We start from the raw sequence: 23,966 nt of genomic DNA, 5'->3' as shown, positions 1-23,966 counted from the left end.
CTTTCATTCCGCAACGAAACCTTAAAAATGAAATCTCCACTTTTGAAACTTAAATGCTTACACATTTTTCGCGCCATTTGCTTCGCCATTGAAGAGCGTATTTTGCATTCCATTGGGCAAAATAATTTGAAATTACCTTCAAAAGAAATCAAACCACAAAAAAATAAATTTGAGCACAAAAAACTATTCAGAGTAAAAAATATAAAAATCACACGACCAAAATAGGTGTCTGCGATTTGCTCATTGACACTTAAACTAGATATATCTAAGTTTGTTTTAGTAAAGCACAGGGGCGGATTTGAAGGTAAGCGGACCTCACCATCCTCCCTCAGGGATTCGACCACCTCACCAACCAAAGGGTTACCCCTTTGGTATTATTTTATGACATCCATTTTAGGCCAACCAACCCTAAAATTTGGCGCCAATACATACTAACTTTGACGAAAAGAGCGCGCCGAAAACACGCTATTTTTGTCAAAAACATCCAAAAAGGGCTTTTTTGCCGTTTTTTTAAAATACGGCCTTTTTAGTGTTTTGGGAGGGAGTGCTCCGAAAATCAATTTGGTCGACCTAAAAAAGAGGTCGACAAAAATTTCAATTTTTTTGATAATCCAACCCCCCCTCGAGAAAATCCTAGATCCGCCCCTGGGAAGGAAAATTCTTCGCCATAAATGAATCAGTAAGGCTCACCAAATTTGGTTTCATCAAACCCTTTGAAGGGCGTGTCTCGCGAGTAGAGTTTGTGGGCAACAAATGTCTGCAGCACATTGTCCAGGCATTTGTCGGTAGCTCTAAAAACCACCAAGAATCATTTTTTGGAATATATTTGAAATTTCCATAATTTGCGTTCATTTTTCATTAAATTTGAGATTTTTGACAAAAATTTGAGATTTTTTCAAAAAACAAGTCAGTATTTTTTGTTTACATGGGTTCATTGACTCTTTTGCAATTGTCTGTTGTTGGCTTTGTTTCAGCTAGATTTTTTGATAGAATTTCGTTGTGGGAAAGCTATTTGAGTATTGAATTCATGTTGGCTTGAGCATGCTCTCCATCTGCCGTGAGAATTAATAGCTTACTTTACTTTATTTCTGTCAGTAAGGAACATTTTTTTTCGGAATATATTCGAAAGTGCCATAATTTGCGTTCATTTTCACATAAATTGCCACAATTTGATTTTATTTTTACATTAAAAATCATTAGGCATATTGGATATTAATTTTCAAAAACTATTTATTCAAATTGTACTATGTACAGCTTTTGAAAATTAATAGCCAATATGCGTTATGATTTTTTTATGTGAAAATGAACGCAAATTATGGCACTTTCGAATATGTTCCGAAAAAAAATGTTCCTTACTGACATAAATAAGTAAAGTTATCTATTATTTCTCACGACAGATGGAGATAATGCTTAAGCCTACAAGAATTCTATACTCAAATAGCTTTCCCCTAGCGAAACTCTGTCAAAATATCTAGCTTAGACATAGCCAACAGACAGTTGGAAAAGTGTCAATGAACCCATGTAAACAAAAAAAATACTGACTTGTATTTTGAAGAAATCTCAACTTTCGAATTTCAAAGAAAAGAGATGCCCATAAAGCTTATCATTGGTATTTTTGATTAAACTATTCAAATTTGAGAAAACTGGATTAAATAAAAAATCATTTCGCTGGGAAATCTGAAAATTAAGTTTCTTTCTCGAAACAAGAATTCGATCATGTTTTTGTGACCTGTACACTTTTGCAGCTCGATTGTCGAGTTTGCCTTCTTTTCAACAAAGGAAATGATTTTAAAAATAAATCAAAAGTCAACTTAACCTACATAAGTCAAATCACAATAGAGAAAGAAAATAAAGTAAACTCAAGAAAACCAAATAGTGCCAATTGAACTGGAACAAAATTTTCATCTTTTTTTCACAGAAAAAATTATATCAGATTTGAGCAATTTAAATTTCAGAAAGCACTTACAAATGGCTAATTTTAGAACAAAAGGATCTACTTGAAAAATTACCCTCTATGGTATCTAGTCAAGAATTGCCACCTATGCAAAACAGCAGTGAATGTTTTAAACCAGAGCAATGTTTTTCAAATTCGAGTTTTGCTGCATTCTGACTAACTTAATCTACCTCAAAATTCCTCCCTTCTTGAAGGGAGGGTTTAATTGTTCAGTATATCCGATTAAACTAACCAATTTTCAGAATTTGAATCTATATTTTTAAAACTAAAACTCCAGCTCAACTAGTCCAGCCATTCGTAGTTGTATTATTCAAGATTAAAATAAAAAATCACCGCTCCTGATTTGTGTAAATTTAAGGGTGAAACGAGTGATTTGACAAGGTTAAACCTTAACCAAAGAAACAGAGGCAAAGCTTCGCTTCGCACACACTAGCGAAAACAAGAGAAAAAAGAGCTCTATAAAATGCAAAAAGAAAAGTAGAAATAAGCCTCAAATTATTAAAATTTCGGCTACGGCTCGGATTCCATCTGCGGCCTAGAAACTGTGAGTCGCACGCACTAACCACTCAGCCAAGGACGCTTAAAAAATCACAAACGCTAGCCACAAGTAAATCAGAGAACGGATGATATGAAAATTCTAATGCTACAGAACGTAATTGTAGCAAAAGTGCCACCAAATAAGTGAAGACTTATAATGAACACTTTTATTTGCGAGCTACGTTAGCAAAAAAGCAGATTCGTACTAATACACTACGCTGATGACTAGTGTAAAGAGAACCGAAGCGTGGTGACTGAATCGCGTTCTCGAGAAAGGGGCTTTCGTTCCCGCCCCCGATAAATCCCCTGCGTAAATAGATTACGATGATTTTTTATTGGTTGGTTTAATAAAGGACCAGAAAGTTTTGTAGTTAAGGTGTATTAAAAAATGATTCTTGAGGCTGACCTAGATCCGTGTGCATTGTGTATGAATGCAGCAACAGTATTCGGGAAAGACTGTTGTGAAATCGTCTCGTATCTCTCTCTGATTTTTATCGCACTGATTAACTTCTTCGAAGCCGATTGCAGATCCTCGTCTACGCCCTGAAAAATTATTCAAAGTACAATGCCATTTTTCATAAGTGATGCAGCCGATTTGAGCCGAAATAACAAAAACATCAGACCAGTTTTTCACGACACTGAGAACTTCTTTGCCATTTCGAAGAAAAATCTAAGCCATGTCTGAAAAAGCCTGATTATGTAACTGCGACTTGGCCCCGTGCGAACTTTCTTTCAAAGAGGTCAAAAAGTCATAGGACAGTTCAAAAAGAGTCCATGATCATTAGGAAGCAGAAAACAAATACTGACTTGTTGTTTGAAAAAAAAAACGTCAACCTTCGATTTGTATAGAAAAAAACTATATAGCCTTAAATCCTTTGAATTTCAAAAACAATTCATGATTGACACTTTCATGATAAAATTAGGCCAATTTGACAGAACTGGACCAATAGATAAACTTTTTATTCTGCTGGTTAATCTGAAAATTTAAATCCACTTTCGAAATTATAACTATAAGTCAATCAGTTTATCGTGACTTTTACCTTTTTGCTGATCGATAGTGGAGGTACATTCATTTTAACAAATGAAATAAATTGAACTTAAAAATAAATCATAAGTTAACCACGAAAAATCAAACATCAGCGAAAGCATATTTCGAGACTTTCCCCGAAAAAAAAACAAAAGACCTCAAAAAGTGTCTTCACTTGATCATTGACACTTAATAAGCACCTAAAACATATACCATTGCCAAAAAAATGGATCAATATATAGTTTCTTTATTCCGATGAGAAATTCAAATCCATTTTTGAAACTGAATGTCATTAACATTTTTTGCGCTCTTTGCACTTTTATAATTGGAAAGCGTAAGATGCATTCCATTTAGTAAATGAATTTGAAACGAAACGAACTTAAAAAGAAATCAATAGTCAAATAGTTAGAAATCAAAACTAAGCGTGAATAAACTTGAAGGTTTTTCCTGTTAAAAAGTCGGTTTGGCAATTGGAGTGTTCAAGGCCGCCAATACCTCCAACTTATTGACATCAAATTTAAATGAGACACTTACAGAAGTGAAATCCAGAGACTGTTCTGTGATTTGGACCCTCTGGTAGTCATCCAGCTCCTTGTCTATTAACGTGTGTTTCAAGATCTCTCTGAACTGGGGCTTGGCGAGAGGCAGAGACTTCGCAGCTGCGTTGATCAACAGACCTCCTGAACAATGAAGGGTGAAAAATAACCAAAACACAACCTAACCTATGATGAGTCTGCATTTGATCCCACTGATTAATTGACGTCATTCGCATTGAAATGAATGTACTTTTGAATTATTTAATTTACAGAACTGTTAGAAATCATAATCAAGTGGCCACCTTTGTATCACAATACGCATTTGGACTAACAACTAAACTTTGTTATTTAACCAAAACTTTACAATTGTGTAACTGATTACATGGAGAATCCACAATCCAGAAAGACTGAAATTCCGGCCATTATGTTAGCCAAGCCTAATTCAGGATTTGAAAAAACTGAACGAAATCAGCAAGAACATCAGCTGATGATCGTTTAATGTAAGATTGATTGTTTAACACAGTGGCGATGCCGAGCTTCGCATCAGTTGCGATACCAAAAAATTAGCATTGCAAGCTAGCAGACAGGAATGGAGAAGAGAGCCACTTAGTCCAAAGAAAAAGGAAAAAATTTCGAAGAACTCACAACTGAAAAAACTTAAAAAGTTGTCTTGTCTGGAAAGATGTTCTATTTGCGAAAAACACGTCCAGGAACACAATCAATGGCTTTTGAATAAAAACTCAAAAATTATTTTTGAGCGAAAATAAAATTGTTGTCATGAAAAACTTTGAATTTTAAATTCTATTCTGAAATTTTTGACGTTTTCTGCAATCCGGAGGAAAGCATAAAGTTATGGTTTGCTCAAATGACTCAAAATAAGGTGAGTAAGCCGATAAAATATAAGCCGAAATCAATTGGGCCAAAAAAATTTTAAGCGAAAATAGTCCAAAGGACAATATACGAAGACAAGGCTGGTAGAATTACGAATTACAAGAGTAACGGAAAACATAAAAAACAACTACAATTAAAACTACATACAGCAAAAAAAAAAACTAAGATGTGAAAACTAAGCCGACAAAATAAAAACAGACAAATAATACGCTGAAAATTTTCATTTAAACGGAGAACTTCCCGTTTGAAAAAAAAACAGGCCCAGGTCAGTTTCGAAACCAGGACCTTTGCCGTCTCCGTATTCGTTGACTCAAGACTAAGTCTGCCGGAGACGCTTAGAAATTTGAATTCATTATGAACCAAGATACCAAGTGATTCTGTTAAGTAATTAGTTAACCCAAAAAAAGCGTAATATGACTAGCATATTCGATTCTTCTGTCATAGAATAGCCCCGCCCTATTTTATCTTAAGCAGCAAGTGTTTATATTATAGCACCTGAAGAATCCAGACCCAGACTGCTCTTGGCCGTTTCCAAGGAGGTCTTCTTGATATCATCACTTTCAGCGGCGGACTCCCGGGGGAAGAGGACATCCAACGTGCTCACTTGTCTAAACATTCAACACTAATTCATATTGTTAGTCCGTCAAAAATCAGTTGACGTGATTGATGCTTCCTATTTATTGCTTGCTAATATACCTAACATCAATCTTAATGCAAGTTAAGGGTTAGTTACCTTTTTGCCAGTGTTTTTTATTATTGTTTAATTGGTGGATTTTTTTTTGTTATTTAAATGTCTTTAGCTGATATTACTATAGCAGTATTTTGGAAGCAATATTTGAGAAGGTACCAAACAATTAAACTACTATATATCCAAGTTCATCATGACCAGCTGGTTCTCTTCCTCTCTAGAAACACTGGGCTTCATTATCGGACAAATTGCGATGTTGGCCAACATATAGAGTCCGACTCGTGCATTGCTGCTACAGTGAAATAGGTGACACTTAACTGTAGCAAATCAGAAACTCAAACTCTTTCAAATTAAATTTTTGGAGGATTTATTACAAATGCTCGGATACTGAAGGTGCATATGGAATTTATACTGATCAATGCGAATTGGTGCGATGACTTTACTCAATTTATGAAATAATGACAACAATCATTTTTCAATTACAAAGTTTTGATGAAAACATATTGTCGAATTAGCAATCAAATGTGCAACAATGCATATTCAATGCTGATTAAAACGAAAATGCGTATCGCCGCCAATTTATTTTTGCAACTCGGTAATTTCTCTTAAGCTTCAAACACTAATTTCTACAGTTCAAAAAAATGAATCACGACCACTTAAACATCGATTATACTTCATAACAAACCTAGGTGAAGGATGATTCCTAAAATGAAGAAGAACTAATGAACTGTTTGATTAGGTTTTTATAAATGAGCTTCTAGATTAAGTTTTAATAATACAATAATCGATATAAAACTTATTGTAATACTCATTCATTAAAAAAACCAGCCAACAAACAGCTGGAAAAGTGCAAATGAACTGAACTAAAACAGAAAAAAAACAGTTGATTGATTTTTTGAAACTTTCAAAATTCGATGATAAAAATATATCACGTTGAAGCTCTCTAAGTCGTTTTCAAACAGTTTTTTTTTCATAAAATTAGTCCAAGTAGCAAAAACTGGATCACCAGGGAATTTATTATTCCGCTGAAATATCTCAAAATTAATATCCACTTTTGAAACTAAAAGTCAGTCACATTTTTTTGCGCCATTTCCGCTTTCTTGACTGGAGAGCGTAAATTGCCTTCTTTTTTAGGCAAATGAATTGGAATTGAAGATGACAATCAGAATTCAAACCGAACAAGATCAAATTTGATGCGATAGACTTTTTCGGGAAAAAACGACTTTTACACACCTAAATAACTCTCCTCAGTACGCTCATTGTCACTTAAACAGCTAAACAATATTCTAATAACTAATTTATTAAAACACGGCGGTATTACAAAACCTGAACATGCAATCATTTCAGCAATATCAGGCGCGGATTTGGGATTTTCGCGAAAGCGTACTTCGAAAAACTTTTGTCCACCATTTTTTGGTCAACCGGATTGAATTTTCGAGATCTCCCAAAACACTATTAAGATAATTTATGAAAAACAGGCCAAAAGTTGGACAGTTTTAGTGTATTAGAACATGTTTTGCGCTAGCCCTTTAAATTAGTAAAAATTGACACCGAATGAGTCTTTTAGAAATTTTAGGGTCTGTCAGCTAAAAATGGAACTGTAGCTCTGATATTAATGCTCTGAAATACTAATGCTTTGAAGCCAGCGTCAATGCAGTGTTTCATCTTGCATGTCATTTTTGGAGACCACGGATTGCAATAACATGCATGTTCCGTAATTATGGATATCATTCGGATGGACATATGCTCTATGCAGTCGCCGCTAGTGTTATTTGATATCATCACCGATCTAAGATTTTCTCGAGGGGCCAAGGGGAGGAAGGCGGTGATGTTGAGGTCGATCAAATATAATTTCTGAACACTTCGGTAAAAGCAAATTTTAAAAAAAGTTCGACAAAAAGGAATATTACGAAAAACTGCACAATTCCGAGCCCCCTCAGAAACTCCGCCCCTGATTAATTAGCGCACGCAACAATACAGCAGCTAAATCTATTCAAATATTAAGTTCACGGCACTACAGATCAGTAAGAGTTTAAGTACGAAAAGAACGAGATTATCAGGTTAGTTGCAAACATGGAGTTAGAGGACCGCGTGCTGTTGGCAGACCAATCTTTATACAACATTATTGCTCAAAATATTGAGTTAAGATTTCTTAACTGTCTTTCAATAATGAAAGTCACCTTAGATCGGTTTACGACATGCACTGATTCGATGATAGTTACGTGAAAATGAATTAACGGATGAATACGCGATTTCCAAGAATGCTATACTAAATATAGAAGAGAGCAGTCTTAGTGAAATGAACAAGTACACTAACGCTTTCCGCTTCACCGGATGTTTGATGGTGTCGATACTTTCCGATTCCGAGTGCTGCTTCCGAAAGCTTTTCAATAAAACTATTCAAATTAGATAAACGAAACTTAGCAATATTACTCATGTCGAATCGGCTATCAATTTCATACAGTAAGTTTTCAAGTTATTTTTGGGTGCAAAATCTACGTTGCTTAGTTTCACAATTCGATTAAATGACAACCTGGATTTAATGAGCAGGTGCACGATAAAGTAAGCCAGCGCATAAAGTAATAGCTTGCAGGATTCTGGTTTACCTTGATCGAGGAGATACGATTAGGTCATGAGGTGTCGTCGCACTTCCGTCCACTGCAACTGAATTGGCCCTCCTGAAACAGTTTTAATCTTCTCATTGGGCAAAAAACGAAAAAAAAATTGACTAAAACAAGGATAGCCCGATGCACGTACACAGCATGTTCCGACCATATTCATGAAATAGAAAAACTTTTTTTTGTTTTCTTCAACTTAGTGTCGTTTTTAGTGCGTGGTGTGATTCGGGAACTATGCGATCGCGCAAAAATTGAGTGAGCATGATCGACAACTTTTGTTTTTTAAACATAGCCAATCGAAGATTGGAAAAGAGTAATGAATGCAAGTAAACATAAAAAAAACACTATAATTTTGTTGAAAAAATCTCAGCTTACGAATTTCGAAGAAAAAAAGAGATGACCTTTAAGCTCTTTAAATTTTTAGAACAATTTATGATTGGAGCTTTTTTGATAACATTAACCCAACTAGAGAAAACTGGATCGACAGGTGGAAGTTTTTATTCCGCTGAAAATCTAAGAAAAAAATTCCACTTTCGAAACTAGAAATCGTTCACGTTTTTTCGCGCCATTTGCACGTTCGTATTTGGAGAGTGCTATTTACGTCACTTTCAGCAGATTAATTCAATTGAACTCAAAAAACGCATATATACTTAAGTGCATTCATAAGTACATCTACATCAATATGTATGAGTGCATATCTGCAGTTATTAGAGATATTTATGCACAAAAAAAATAGCAAGCCTAACCCTAACCCTACGTTCATTACTCTTAAAAAAGAAAGTAAAAAATCTTTATTTATAAAAAAAAACGGCAAAAAACAACCAAAAATAGTTTTCTTGATAGTAAAATCAAGTTTTGTGAGCTTAAAATTATTTTAAAAACTATTAATTTCCATATAACGAGCACTACTCTATCATTCTTTGCTCCTAATTGATCCAAAAATTTCTCAACCATCGAAAAAAAAAATTGGAAAATTTTTATGTCGAATCACGACTGAGAAGGCTTTAATATGATATACCACTCAACTCTCTCCGATGACTATTTGTGGTAGCTGATTTCGCGTGGAAAAGAAAAAAAACTATAACAATCGAAAAAGGTTGCTCCACTTTTTCAATGGTTGTCGAAAAAAATTTCCAGATGTTGTCTAGAATGATGTTCTATCAGCGAATAACACGTCCAGAAACACAATCGAAGTCATTTAATGAAAATTCAAAAACAGTTATGGAGCGACAACTGAGCCGTCAAAACTTAATTAAATTCCAGTAGAACCTAAAACAAAACTGTTGCCATAAAAAAACTTTGAAGTATAAATTCTATTATATACATTCTATTATAAAAGTGTGTGATCCGGAGTGGAGCATAAAATTGTGTTTCCGTTGAAACGACCCAAAATGACGACACTAAGCCAATGAGAAATAGGCCGAAAAAATTTGGGCTGAGTAAATTTTTTAAGCGAAACCCATAAAAAAGGAAACACGAGGTCAAGACTAGTACAATTACAAATTACAGGAGTAAATGAAAACAAAAAAGGCAACTGAAATTAAAAATGCATTCAGCAAAAAAAAAAACGATTCTAAGATAAGCCAACTAAGCCGACAAAACAAGCAGAAAAATAATTGGCCAAACATTTTATTTGAAACAGATTTTTTTCCGTTAAAAAAACAGGTCCTGGTCAGGCGTCCTGGTCAACTTGGCCGTCCCAGACGTTTTTATTAGCTCCAGGCTAAGTGTGCCGGAGACGCTAAGAACTTGGAATACATTATGAACCACGGTACCTCCAAGAGATGAAACCAGATGAGCCCTGAGAACAAAATTGTTTACAGGAAAACGTCTACTACCCGGTTGCAATACCCTTGCTCATCGCAACGGTAATAACATCTGAAAAATATCGATGCGCTGAGCTAAAATTAGGTAGAAAGTTTTCACCAGCAATCACTTTTTTTGATGGGTTTGACAATGATCATTCTGGAAATCATGGTCTATTCAACAAGCGCACTATCTTTCTATTGATGCGTAGCGCAAGCAGCGATTTAATCCGGCTCAGAAATCATTTCAAACATTGTTCATATGATAATTGTGCCAAAAAAATCCCTGACCAGAAAACTCTTTCTAGATGAGAAATGGTGTCATAAAACTTAACACCTTGACCTTAACTTCCAGTGTTTTAATGCCTAGTCGTTTCTTTCATTCATATTTTGAATCCCAAAACATTTAATTCATAATTTTTACAAGTCGAATCGAAGCCTCCACCTCAAACACTCAAAATTGTTCCTCATCAAACGACACAATCAGAGGCCACTAGGCCCCGACCTAGGACTTATTAACCCGAAAATCAAGTTGCTAGAATCACAAACATTCGCTTAGGACGGATAATTAAACTGCTAACATACTCAAAACTCGTCTATTGCAGAATTTTCAATAGAGCGGACCAGTAGATGAACAAAGTTATTTAAGGGAAAAAAACTAGTATCCGATTTGAACACACCTGCTATAACAAGTGTAATTAAACTTAACAGAAAATTATGCTGCTTTTAAAAGTATGTTTAACCCTTATTTTCCTTCTAAACACCGAACTTAATCCTGTAAAACTTATTAAAAAGGAATACTTTGATTCGCATTAAAATGCTGTCTAACTGTAATGTAAACCTGGGAACCCTTCAAGTTTTACGTTTTACCCGACAAATCAAAAAAGCTGCGCAAAGCGAGCGTTACATAGATTAAGGGATAATGTTATAGTAGAAATTAAATACTTCATACAATTGTGACATTGTAAAAACCCTTTTCTTAATTTTGAATAGGGTCAAAAGCAAAACCAACGAGCTATCTAATTATGTTTTCAATCTGGCAGACTCGCATCTACAGCAACAACCCTATTAGACGCATACCATTTCTCGAGTCTCCGACGACTCTACATTATCGAGCATTGGAATTGCGCATGGATTTGCGCATCCAAATTTTTTTCGTTTATCAATACATACCTTTATTTTGCTTAATTAACGTGAAAGGAATTGAATAAGCGCGATAATGATGAATGAGCGTGTTTGCCGCGCGTAGTGAACTGAAACCGAGAAAACTCACAAATGATAGAGACTGCTGCTGCAAACAGACCACTGTCCTTAATACACACTGCCATAACTTAAGCCTCATTCTAGTTCATTAACTATACACATAATGTGAGTTTCCGTTTCTCACTCATTGATACTTGCGCAGCAACCGACTGTCCTTGATTTTTGAGAAATTGTTTTTTTTTTAGTTACCGCCACTTTCATCTTTGTAGAGAAACAATTTTTAGTTATGAATGTTTCTTTATGGTATAATAACTCCTAGTTTAATTGAGCTAGAACTGATAAGCTATGAAAAAAGTGCCCTGGTTGTAATAAGAGCCGGATATATCGCATAACAAAAAATTTAATTTGCCGCAAAAATTTGATTTTTTTTTTCATATATCGCATCAAGATAGGTACTAAAATGAAAACCATTTTTTTCCACTTTTTATTCAAACCACTGAAATTTTGGTTAAATAGGTAATGAGACCTAAGACTTACCCTTCAGCTACGTAATATCTACGAAAAAAAGTGACATTGATATCTTCAGCAGAGAGAAACATAACATTGATCTTTGACAAACAGCATAAATATCATCGCATAGGGGCGGTAGCACGAGCTTTGAATGCAGGCGTTTTTGTTCTATAAAAAGGTATCCTACAAAATGTTCATACGCTGACCAATTAACTGCCTCTTCATCATGGAGCTTTAAAAATGTCTAGAAAATAGAGTTTTGAGTTTGCACGTACTTAAAATGCGAAATAAAGGCAACCAATATGAGATTAGGCAAAATATAGGTCTCAACGATTTAACTCAACGTCACATTCAAAAAGAGAATAATATTGTAAAGTTTACAATTATGAACACAAAGGAACTTGACCGCGAACGTTTGCGCCCCGCAGAGTCCTAAAAGGGTGAAAAATTTCACTTTTTTCTCCAATTTTCCTTTAATTCTTGAAGAGCATGCTTTAGGATATTCGAAGTCCAACCTCCAAAATATAAAATGTTACAAATGTTCTTGAAAAAACAACATGAAAACCACACAGCCCAATTAAAAGAAAATTTCCTACAGTTATTAAAAACAGAAATGAATCATTGACTAAAACAGAAGCAGCTTGTTACTGCATACTGATCTTTATAAAATGGCTGAAAAATAGTAAAAATTGGGTTGAAATTCAATAAAAAACTTAGTTTCAGGAGACTCCCCCACCCCAGAAAAAATTAGACAGAAAAATTAACAGTCACCGATAAAACAGATATCTTTAAATAAAGAGTTATGACAGATATACCGTAGGAGACGCTTGCTTAAAAAATCTTATAACGCCAGTAAGCGGTACAAAGATAGATTAGCGAGATTAGAGAGTACTGCAAAATTGCTAACAGCGTAAATACCGACAAAGAGAAATCATTAACACAGAGGCGAAGCGGAGCATCGCACCACGTGTCATGCAACAAATACAGGATTAAAACGGCCTTCAGCTCGATGTTACCGTTGAAGGACTAAACAGAAAAACGAAAAATATATTTTTAAAATTGAAATTATTTTTTTGTTTAATTTTATTAAAGTTTTTTAAAGAAGTCCAAATGGGGTTGAATCTGCGCTTCGGAAAAATTGGAGCCAGATTTCGGATCAATTGAGCTATCCCCCCGCCCCCCCCCCCCCCCCCGTAATGACCAATTGAGCTATCTCCCCCCCCCCCCACGCAAAAACGGTAAAACGCTACAAAAAGACGTCAGCAAACGCAAGAAGATGGTAGATATGTTCGTAGCACGCAATCAATTGGCCGATTGAAGTTTATTTTATATGAGTATCGAGAAAAATTTTGAAAAAGAAAAAAATCAAATTTTATAAAATAAATTCGATTCTATAATTTTTTTGTAAGCTTTTGTTTGGGCGACCATTGCCTCATCAGAAAGCAAATTATCAGGGTTGATGCTCTAGCCTTGGATCTCGATATTAAGCATTGCTCTCCGCAACACCTTAATATTGTGTGCAAAACACTTTTCATCCTTTGAGTACAGAAAAAAGTAGCTTTATTTGCCTCAAATTTATTGATTCTTTTTCACTTTAATTGTAATTTTTGAGCTTTGATATTGTAAATTTTGGCCTTCCTCATTCGTTGGAGAATCTGTTTATGATTTCATATCATCCAAACTATTTTCAAGTGTTTATAAACATGTCTCAAGAACCTATTGAGCTTTATCCCCCCCCCCCCCCAAGCGAGAATGGGGGGGGGGGGGGGGGGGGGGAGATTGCTTAATTGATCTCAGATTTCTATTGATCGAGCGATATCAGAAAATTTGTGGAAAAAATATTAGGCAAGTAAGCCGTCATACAAACTGAGAGTACACCGAGTTTTTTCGGCAAAATTATATTTCAAAACATACATGTACTACCCTCATAGTATCCACGAGTGCCATATAAATACTGAAAGCACGGCGGTCTACATAATTCGGTAACTGAACTGAGAGCTTAATCCACGACCATAAAGCCGAAAAACCATCAACAAAAAACTGTTATCGAAATTATATATTTATACGTACAGCTAGCTAGACCTATCAAAATGATTGAAGACAGTTTGAAAACAACACACACACAATAGAAAGCAAATTAGTTTTGGAAGAAAATTTAACAAGCGGTGACAAAACCGAAAATACTGAGCACAAACAGTAAAAAAAAATTGAAAAGATTCGAAACTAAAACATGACGCACACATCAAAAAACACGACGCACACAAAAAAATTTCGATCATCAACCGTCACAATATGACCCCACTAAGCCGATATGAAATGAGCTGATACTTTTTAGGCTGAAAGAAACAAAAATGACGTTTGAACAAATCGAATCGGAAAAATTACAACAAACACAAAAAGAAAGCCTTAATACAGAGGCGAAGCTGCGGCTACGCAAAAACGAGCAAGAAAGCAGCAAAGATTCGGATGCACAAAAACTTTTAAAAGTACAAAAACTTGAAATTTGCATGAAATAACTTAGAATGTTATAAACTAACGGCCACCAAACTAACTTTGCATGCAATTAATGCGATAATAAACTTAATTGCCAAATTATGCATTTGAAACAAATTCGCAAAATATAGAAATGAAAAACTTTTTAAAATAAATTTTAATTATCCTACTGTAGTATGAAACAAATAGCGTTTTCAGGTTCAATTGATGAATTAAAGACAATAGCAAAGCTGCGCTTTGCAAACACAAGCGAGTAAAATGCAAAGAAGAACTCAAACAGACAAAAGAAAGTGAAATAAGGAAAAAATTGAAGATACAACAATTTTTTTTTGAAATTAGGAGTATCACGTTAGCACGTCTATTCCACGACCTCTTCTAATTTTGATGACACTGGCCACCAAAAAAGCAGCTACAGTTTCTATCAAACTGCCAATGTTATGCAGCAAAATTCGAAGGAAAAAACTATTTAAATTTTCCGGATTTGAAAATTTGACCTGTTGATTAGGAAACTCACGTCCTCCATTTTCACCACGGACGCTTCGAAGTAAACTAGTGGTTTAGCTAAAGCTAGATCTAGATGTTCTAATAATTTTAATCATATATTGTACTGATCTGGAAAAGCGTTATTTTCAAAATTTTAAAGATTGGACTTTACGCTAAGCCCTAGTGATTATCTGTTTAAGTAGGGGATTAACCTCTCCTTTAAAGGAGAAAAATGCTATTCGCTCTTTCAATTGAACTATTTATTTCACATGTGGCTGTATTGTTTTCAGAAAAGAAGTGAAACAGTTTCCAAAAATCGATCAAAAATTCAAAAAATTGACTTTTCCTAAGCTCATATTTTTTCTAATAACGCATGGGAAAAGCCTCTGCTTTTCACGCCCTAATTTTTATATTGAAGATTTCCGCATCCTTATTTTTTAGCTTGAACCCTCAACATCAGAATTAGCTAGTAGTTTTCGAGCACAAGGACGAAACTTGAAAAAAAACGGCAAAAAAACGAAAAAAAGAACTTTTCCAATGCCCATATCAGTTTTTATAAATTTAAAAAAAAAACAGGTTACGCAGGGAAACTCTGAGTAACATGTCAGTTTTAAAAAACAAGAAATCTCAAAACCAGCACGTTAGTTTTTGAAAAAACAAAGAATAACTTCCCAACCGGCAACATTTCTAAAATTGTGAACGTTTTCTACGGCCATATTTGTTTCAAAACGCAGGACATAGCCGTTTGTGCAGACAAGATTCGCATAAAAAAAATTTTTTTTAGCAGGGTAGTTTTGAAAAAAGTCAAAAAGTTAAGCAAAATGTCAAAAATGAACTGGTTTGAGGACTATCTTTTTTCTAGCGAGTTTAGGGAAAAGCCTCTTGAGAAGGGGAGATTCCTACAATTTGTTCTTTTGACTGAAACCTTCATCGTACATTCGTGCATTCAAAATTTGAGAAAATGAAAAAAAAACTCAAAACAAATAGACCAAAAATCTCCCTACAGAAACTTTCGAAGGCCGTAGAACGTGAGGTAAAAGGAAAAGATACTAGCAAAATATGCAACCACATAGAAGAGCAGTCAGCCTATTTTTTCATTCGTACCTTTTTTTTGAAAATCAGTGCAGTAGTTTTTGAGAAAAATTAAAATTTCTGTGAAAAGTGCAAAAAAATTCCTAAAGCGTCGCAAAAAAAAACGAAAAACAACAAATATCATACATTTTCATAATATATAATTTTTTCAAACCGAACCTAACACTAGCCAAAAATAAAGCAGCAACATATACCATTAAAATAACTATGCTTAAATTAGCTTAAATATGATTAAATTGAAATATACCAAAATGCCACCAAATGAGCACTTTTATTTGCTAAGGTTAAAAAAATCTTCGTGATAATACACTACGCTGCCTTGTGTAAATAGCATCACCTGTGTAAACTTATAACTAATCAAATGTCAAAGCTCTATTATACTGCTAAAGCAGCCTACTGATTCAAAAGCCCCAAAAAACCAAGAAATTTTATTCGCGACTTAGGTTTGCATCGTACTATCACACTACACTCGTGTAAATAGGACGGATGTTGAAACTTTTACAGGCCAGCGTGTCTGTTGCAGTATTTCGAATAAAGAGGATCATGAGATGAATGAGTCCAGGAGATGCTACATGTGAACAAAGTTTTTCAAGGGAAAAATGTCAGTACCCGATTACAACGCCCTTGCTGATCGCAAGGGCAAAAGTAGGCATTTTTTGTCAAGACTGATAAACTCTCGGTCTCTTAAGTTAAACTTTTTAAATAAAAACAATTGACCTCACGACAGAACCAAATGGCCTTTGCAAAAACCATTTTATAATGATATCAAATCGTCATAAGCATTAGCAGATGTGCTAAGGAGGGGGTGGGGGTAGGAGTCAGGCGTTACGTCCATTTCTCCTCACATTCGCCTGATGATCTCCTTTGCAAGTGCAGTTAAAACAGCACTCAAGTAGCGCAAATGTTAAGAGGGGAGATTGGTTTGCTCGTAATAAAAAGTAGCGCAAAATTAAAAAGGTTATCTGGATATTCACCCCTGACTGCTGAGCTGACGGTCCACTTGATGTTTCTTGTCCTCGTTGGTGAGGATGGGCGGCTGTTCATCCAAATCGATGCCCCCTGATCCACCCATGCCCATACCCATGGCAGTGGAAAAGTTACCCTCCACCTGCTCCGCTATCATTTCATTCTCCAAATCCTTCTCACTCGGCTCCCGCTTCGGCAGCTGTAGCCATACACAAAATCAAACACCATCATTAAGCAAAAGAATAAAGGGCCGCTTCCCAAGCTAGACTAGAGGACCCAACATTATACTATAAAGAAATGCTTACTAAACTTGTCCATCAGATAACTCGAAAAAGGATATCATCACAATGAAACCAAAGTTCGTAGAAAAAATAAATCAGGCTGAAGTTCTTTGAACTTTTAATACTGTTTATTAATGGTATTTTTCGTTAACTTACCCCATTTAGAGAGAAAAAGAAAAATGGATCAATAGGAAAATTTTATTCCGCTAGAATTTCAAAATTACAGACCATTTTCACAACTAGAAGTCAATCACATTTTCCATTACCTTAACACTTTTACTATTCAATAGCGGAGTTTGCCTTTCATTAAACAAATAAAATGAAATGAACTTTGGAAAAATCCGCAAAAAATCAATTTTGAGGGTGATCGAAATTCAGATTTTTCCAGCAAAAAAAAAACAAAAAGATCATTACGACTTATTTAAGAGTCTTCACTAAAAACAACAATTCTTCAACAGTTTTGTTTCTGCAATTCACAGAGGATGTTTCAACTCAGGATGCCCGTTTCAATTATTCTTCCACATTCCCCAGACAGCCATTTTACTGAGCGTAGCTCTCTTTTGCGAGTCAAGGTGGTTTGCTATGCGTCTAGAATTTTCCCTTGATACCTCTAATGCAGCCAAATTGGTCAGAATGAGGTAGACCTGAAGCTAGAGATCAGGTGATAGCTCGGTCTCAGCCATTATAATTGCCATTGCAGGGGATCGAATACAATATCTGGCCATAATAAAAAGAACACACACCACTATGCTAAGGTCTAAGATTCGCCGAATTCTCAATTTTCGCGATATTTCTACTTTCGTTATCAAAGAGCGTAATTTGCTTTGCATCTAGCAAAAGAACAAAAAATAAATCAAAATTCAAACTGCCAAATTAAAAAAATTGCATTTTAAAAAATTTCTCATGAAAATAGACAATTTTTAGTGGTGTGTGTTCTTTTAAATAAAAAGAACACACACCACTATGCTAAGGTCTAAGATTCGCCGAATTCTCAATTTTCGCGATATTTCTACTTTCGTTATCAAAGAGCGTAATTTGCTTTGCATCTAGCAAAAGAACAAAAAATAAATCAAAATTCAAACTGCCAAACTAAAAAAAATGCATTTTAAAAAATTTCTCATGAAAATAGACAATTTTAGCGAGAAGAGCCAGTTGCTGTGCAACTAGCACAAAAAGTTCCGACCATTAACTTTTGCGTCGAATCTCTTTTAAGCGCGGATTGAGCAGATAAACATAAATTTATTACGTAAGGCTTTATTATGACATATCACCCCATTCTGATGATATTTGCAGACACTGATTTTGCAAAAATTGGGACACAACCGAATACAAAACACCTCCGTCTTCATTTTTATAAGGCTGGGAACAGTAGCTGCTTCAAATTGGAAAAAAAAACATATACAAAATCCTTCCCAGTGCTAGGTCCAATCAAACACAGTTATAAGGACGACAGCAATAACACTCAACAGAAAGATACGACAAATTTTAACACTATGGCGAAGCTTCGGTGTGCAAACACTAGCGAAAACACGACAAAAAGCAGCTCTATAAAGTGCAATAAGAAAAAGTAAAAATAAGCCTCGATTAGCAAAAATTCGGCTACGTCTGAGATTCGAACCTGCAACCTAGAGATTTAGTCTCACGCACTAACTAACCAGCCACGGAAGCTTAATAGCTCCAAACACAACTCAAAAATAAAGCAGAGAACAGATGCTATGCAATTTCCAATTCTAGAGTGAAATTTACAAAAGTGAACACTTTTATTGAACACTTTTATTTGTGAGCTAGGTTAGAAAAAAGAAGGTTCGTAATAATATAATACACTAAGCTGATCGCAAGTGTAAAACCACGGCAAAGCAGAGTCTCTCATCACTTGTGATAGATAAATATCACAAGCAGATTGATAATTTCGAATAAGCATAATGCAATAGTAAGAACGAAATTGAAATTATTCCAAGTCCATTACTCATTTCATTTTCTTTGTTGGAAACTGGCAATGTGAGTTTCATGGCATATTTACGAACAGCTTAATTAGTACATACTAAAAAAACTTTAGTCGCCCAACATAGTGTAGCTGTGAAAAAAGGCCTATTACGATTAGTTAAGAAAAATAAAAGCAAATACTTGATAAAAAAATGACCGTCAAAAAAATTTTCTGCAGACAAAAAGCCAATAAACCACGACGACACTGCTTTTGAAGAAAAAAGAGAGAAGACGCGGAGCTTCACAGAACTTGCAAAAAATCAAAATTCAAAGAACTTGCAAAAAATCAAAAAATCAAAAGAACAAAAAATAAATCAAAATTCAAACTGCCAAATTAAAAAAATGCATTTTAAAAAATTTCTCATGAAAATAGACAATTTTTAGTGGTGTGTGTTCTTTTAAATAAAAAGAACACACACCACTATGCTAAGGTCTAAGATTCGCCGAATTCTCAATTTTCGCGATATTTCTACTTTCGTTATCAAAGAGCGTAATTTGCTTTGCATCTAGCAAAAGAACAAAAAATAAATCAAAATTCAAACTGCCAAACTAAAAAAAATGCATTTTAAAAAATTTCTCATGAAAATAGACAATTTTAGCGAGAAGAGCCAGTTGCTGTGCAACTAGCACAAAAAGTTCCGACCATTAACTTTTGCGTCGAATCTCTTTTAAGCGCGGATTGAGCAGATAAACATAAATTTATTACGTAAGGCTTTATTATGACATATCACCCCATTCTGATGATATTTGCAGACACTGATTTTGCAAAAATTGGGACACAACCGAATACAAAACACCTCCGTCTTCATTTTTATAAGGCTGGGAACAGTAGCTGCTTCAAATTGGAAAAAAAAACATATACAAAATCCTTCCCAGTGCTAGGTCCAATCAAACACAGTTATAAGGACGACAGCAATAACACTCAACAGAAAGATACGACAAATTTTAACACTATGGCGAAGCTTCGGTGTGCAAACACTAGCGAAAACACGACAAAAAGCAGCTCTATAAAGTGCAATAAGAAAAAGTAAAAATAAGCCTCGATTAGCAAAAATTCGGCTACGTCTGAGATTCGAACCTGCAACCTAGAGATTTAGTCTCACGCACTAACTAACCAGCCACGGAAGCTTAATAGCTCCAAACACAACTCAAAAATAAAGCAGAGAACAGATGCTATGCAATTTCCAATTCTAGAGTGAAATTTACAAAAGTGAACACTTTTATTGAACACTTTTATTTGTGAGCTAGGTTAGAAAAAAGAAGGTTCGTAATAATATAATACACTAAGCTGATCGCAAGTGTAAAACCACGGCAAAGCAGAGTCTCTCATCACTTGTGATAGATAAATATCACAAGCAGATTGATAATTTCGAATAAGCATAATGCAATAGTAAGAACGAAATTGAAATTATTCCAAGTCCATTACTCATTTCATTTTCTTTGTTGGAAACTGGCAATGTGAGTTTCATGGCATATTTACGAACAGCTTAATTAGTACATACTAAAAAAACTTTAGTCGCCCAACATAGTGTAGCTGTGAAAAAAGGCCTATTACGATTAGTTAAGAAAAATAAAAGCAAATACTTGATAAAAAAATGACCGTCAAAAAAATTTTCTGCAGACAAAAAGCCAATAAACCACGACGACACTGCTTTTGAAGAAAAAAGAGAGAAGACGCGGAGCTTCACAGAACTTGCAAAAAATCACAAAAAACACGGAGTCAAGACGAAAGCAGATAAGACGAAATCCACTGAGTCGAATTCTTCAAAGTCAAAAAACGCCAATTAGGAAGTTTAATGTGTTTGTTTTGAAGGATGTTCAATTTGAGAAATATATGCCCAGAAAATTAATTTCTTGCAATCAATTAAAATTCAGAATTTCCCTAATAGTAACAAATTATCGGTAATAACGCCTCTAGCGAGATTAAAAAAGATTATTTGGTTGTAAATTAGTAGTCAAAACCAGGGACAGAGCCATGTGTTTCTCGAGGGGGAGAGACTGAATTAATTCCGGAGCTCTCCAAAAGCACAACCATCGCAACGAATCTATACAGACAAAATTTTCCGCGCCGCAGTTAAATGTTTGAAAAATCAGGTCAAAAAATACCGTTTCACCGTTTTTGTGTACTTTAGGTAAGGTTTTGATTAAGATAAACATCACCGCTTTTTCCGCGCGGACTCTCCTTACAAATTAAAAACAACTGGCGCCAAAGGTGCCCTTTGAAAAATGTTCGGCGCAATCGGCCAAAAATGGATGACGTAAAATAGTACTAAAGGGGGTTACTGAGGTGGTCGAATCCGTGAGTAGGCCACCTCCCTTAAATCCAACATTAGTTTAAACGCTTTGAACAAAAACAAGCATGCTCTGTGTAAGATTCTTTAGATGTCTACCGATTTCCAGTGTCTATCTGCTCAAACTAAGCATGAAAAATTCTCAAATTGAAAAAAAAAAACGAAAATTAAAAATAACGGGTTGCAACTTTCTGAGCTACCATTACCTTTTGAAAAATCAGTAGACAACTAGCGCAGAAATTTGCAACCAGTTATTTTTGATATCCAATTTTTCTAATTTGAGAATTTTTCATGCTTGATTTGCGCAGATAAACACAGAAATTCTATGAGAGAAATTTTTACAATTTTTACATTAAACAATTTACTTTAAAAAAATATCATCCCTAAAGACTGAAAAAGTTATTTTGGTTGTAAATTAGAAGTTAAAATGCTGTAAACATTAACATGCTTGATATGGTACCTCAAATCTAGCTGAGTGTGGAGATTTGGGACTGACGATTTGGTTCGCACTAAACGAGTTTGCCATTGCCAGTCCTCCACTGGACAAGGAGAGACCACCACTGCTCCCATTTACAATGTTCACATCCACTGTCAGATTATCGACATAATGGGTTCCCCCTCCACCTCCCGTTCCATTCATATGAGAAACCCTCCCACCTCTTTCTTCTCTTTCAGCTACCCCATTGTGCTGATACTGTTTGTCACCTTCATTTGTGGCCATTTGTACAATTAACTATCAATGGACACCTCGCGGTTGAAATAATAATACCGACAACTAAGTAGGTTTTATCGAAAACTCACACTGACCTGAAAGACGACAAAATTATGATTACAGGGAGAGGCTAATCAAATATATATAATTGAACTATGTGAAGAATTTATCTAGCTGTCAAAATTATGCCCATAATTGTAGCTTTAAACCTGTCATAACTGCCACTATAATATCAAGATGTATCAGAGGCACACTAGCCACTAAACTTTCTTCACAAACCCTCATTTTGCACAGAATACTCGAAGTTTCTTTAATTAAAATACGCAAACTAAAATGTTCAAACGACAAAAAAAATCTTGGTAACTTGAGTTCTATGATTCTAAGCCGACACCCGTTGAGTCCAAAAAATTGTTTACATAAAAGCATTTAATAAATATGAAATTACCCCACCAAATGACTGATACGCATATTAAACTTGTTTCGCTCAACCACCGACGCAATATGATGCCACTTAGCCGATTAGGTATAAACCGATAAACTTTTACTCCGATTTAAAAAAAAAAACGAAAAAAAAAAAACGTAAATTATACCGACCGGAGCTGGTAATATTGAAACCAACATAAAAACAAGTCTTGAATAGAACGGGTGTTTTAAATGCATAAATGCTCAAAATATTTCTGTTGATTGACGCAGATTTGAGAAAATGATTCAGTTATTTTGTTGGACAAGTTGTAACAAGAAAGAGTTGTATTAAGAAATTAATAAGGCCTGCTACTCGCGAGCATAATAAAAGCATGCGTAAAAACTCCGCGCAAATAAACCGACGCACCTAAAAAACAAAACATTTACTTTTTTAAAAGTTTTACTTAAGTTTTCAAAAATTAAACCAAAATTCCACAAAAAAAAATCCAACTCAACTAACTCCACTAATGGTACTTCTGAAATGGCATTCAGAATTATAGAAGAAAACTGAACCTTCAAAAAGAATTCGAGTCACGCAAGGGTAACTAAGCCGACAAAAATTGAAAGACTGACAATAGTCCGAAAACGCACAAAATTTCGAACCACAAGCCTCGCTCGTCTCTAGCAGGTGCGCTGGGTATCTCTCTCATTTTGAATTTACAAGGAAGCAAGTTGAACTACGTGTATCTTTCACGTGCAAAATCTTCGTTAACGAGATAACGCTCTCTTCGTTAACGAGCTTTTCGAAAAACTGGAACCACAAGCAGTATTTACGACAAAAGCATTGACTTCCATTCCTTGTCAACTTTTGAGCAAAATATAGCCAGATAATTCTCGTAGCTAGCAGAAAAAATACATAAGATTGAGTATCCTCCAATAATTTGTGCTCGAGTTTTATGGAAACTGCACGACTCTTCAGCGTAATTCAATTTCAGAATTTTCATGATTGGCACATGCTTGGTTCAAGTGACCGTATCAGTTCGAATTTTGTATTCCGCTGTGATTTCTGAAAAATCAATCGATTTTCGAAACCAACATCAAGCTCTAGATTTCTGGTCTTTTTCATTTTGTTATTATTAGCGTAATTCGCCTTCCCTTCAAGAAATCAATTAGAAATATGAGCTTTGAAGAATGGCAAACAAACAAAACAGTCTGAAAAGACGCAATGAAAGCAAAGAAACAGAAAAGAAAAACAAATGGCCTTGAAGCCTTTAATTTCGAGAACAATTTAACAGGAAAAATCAAATTTGAGCGTGAACAAAATCTCTACTTTTCCCGAAAAAGAACATAGCCAACTGACAGTTCGAAAACACGGCCAATCAAAAATTGGAAAAGAGTAATGAACGCAAGTAAACACAAGAAAAAGACTGATTTTGTTGATGAAATCTCAACTTTCATAATTCACAGAAATTAATTTCCATTTTCGAAATTAGA

At 34.9% G+C, this 23,966-nt stretch overlaps 1 protein-coding gene across 5 annotated transcripts in view; it reads right to left on the bottom strand.

Moving 5' to 3' along the window:
• Positions 1–22,199, bottom strand: part of LOC134849542 (AMP deaminase 2-like) — a 43,047-nt gene extending 20,848 nt beyond the window's left edge. For 2 of the 5 annotated variants that reach the window (XM_063866520.1, XM_063866523.1), the window contains exons 1-9: positions 21,819–22,199; positions 16,812–17,002; positions 8,240–8,311; positions 7,951–8,016; positions 6,319–6,336; positions 5,441–5,553; positions 4,053–4,198; positions 2,898–3,034; positions 691–791 (exon numbers count right to left, since the gene is read on the bottom strand). In XM_063866520.1, coding sequence (XP_063722590.1) covers positions 691–791; positions 2,898–3,034; positions 4,053–4,198; positions 5,441–5,553; positions 6,319–6,336; positions 7,951–8,016; positions 8,240–8,311; positions 16,812–17,002; positions 21,819–22,079 — 1,105 coding nt within the window. In that variant the 5' untranslated portion in view covers positions 22,080–22,199. The remainder of the gene's footprint in view (positions 1–690; positions 792–2,897; positions 3,035–4,052; positions 4,199–5,440; positions 5,554–6,318; positions 6,337–7,950; positions 8,017–8,239; positions 8,312–16,811; positions 17,003–21,818) is intronic. The other 3 variants (XM_063866521.1, XM_063866524.1, XM_063866525.1) reach the window with 3 other exon arrangements.
• Between the last annotated feature and the right edge of the window lie 1,767 nt (positions 22,200–23,966).

The sequence above is a fragment of the Symsagittifera roscoffensis genome, chromosome 1 (assembly GCF_963678635.1).
Source record: "Symsagittifera roscoffensis chromosome 1, txSymRosc1.1, whole genome shotgun sequence".
NCBI lineage: Eukaryota > Metazoa > Xenacoelomorpha > Acoela > Convolutidae > Symsagittifera > Symsagittifera roscoffensis.
This window is presented reverse-complemented; position numbering and strand designations above follow the sequence as displayed.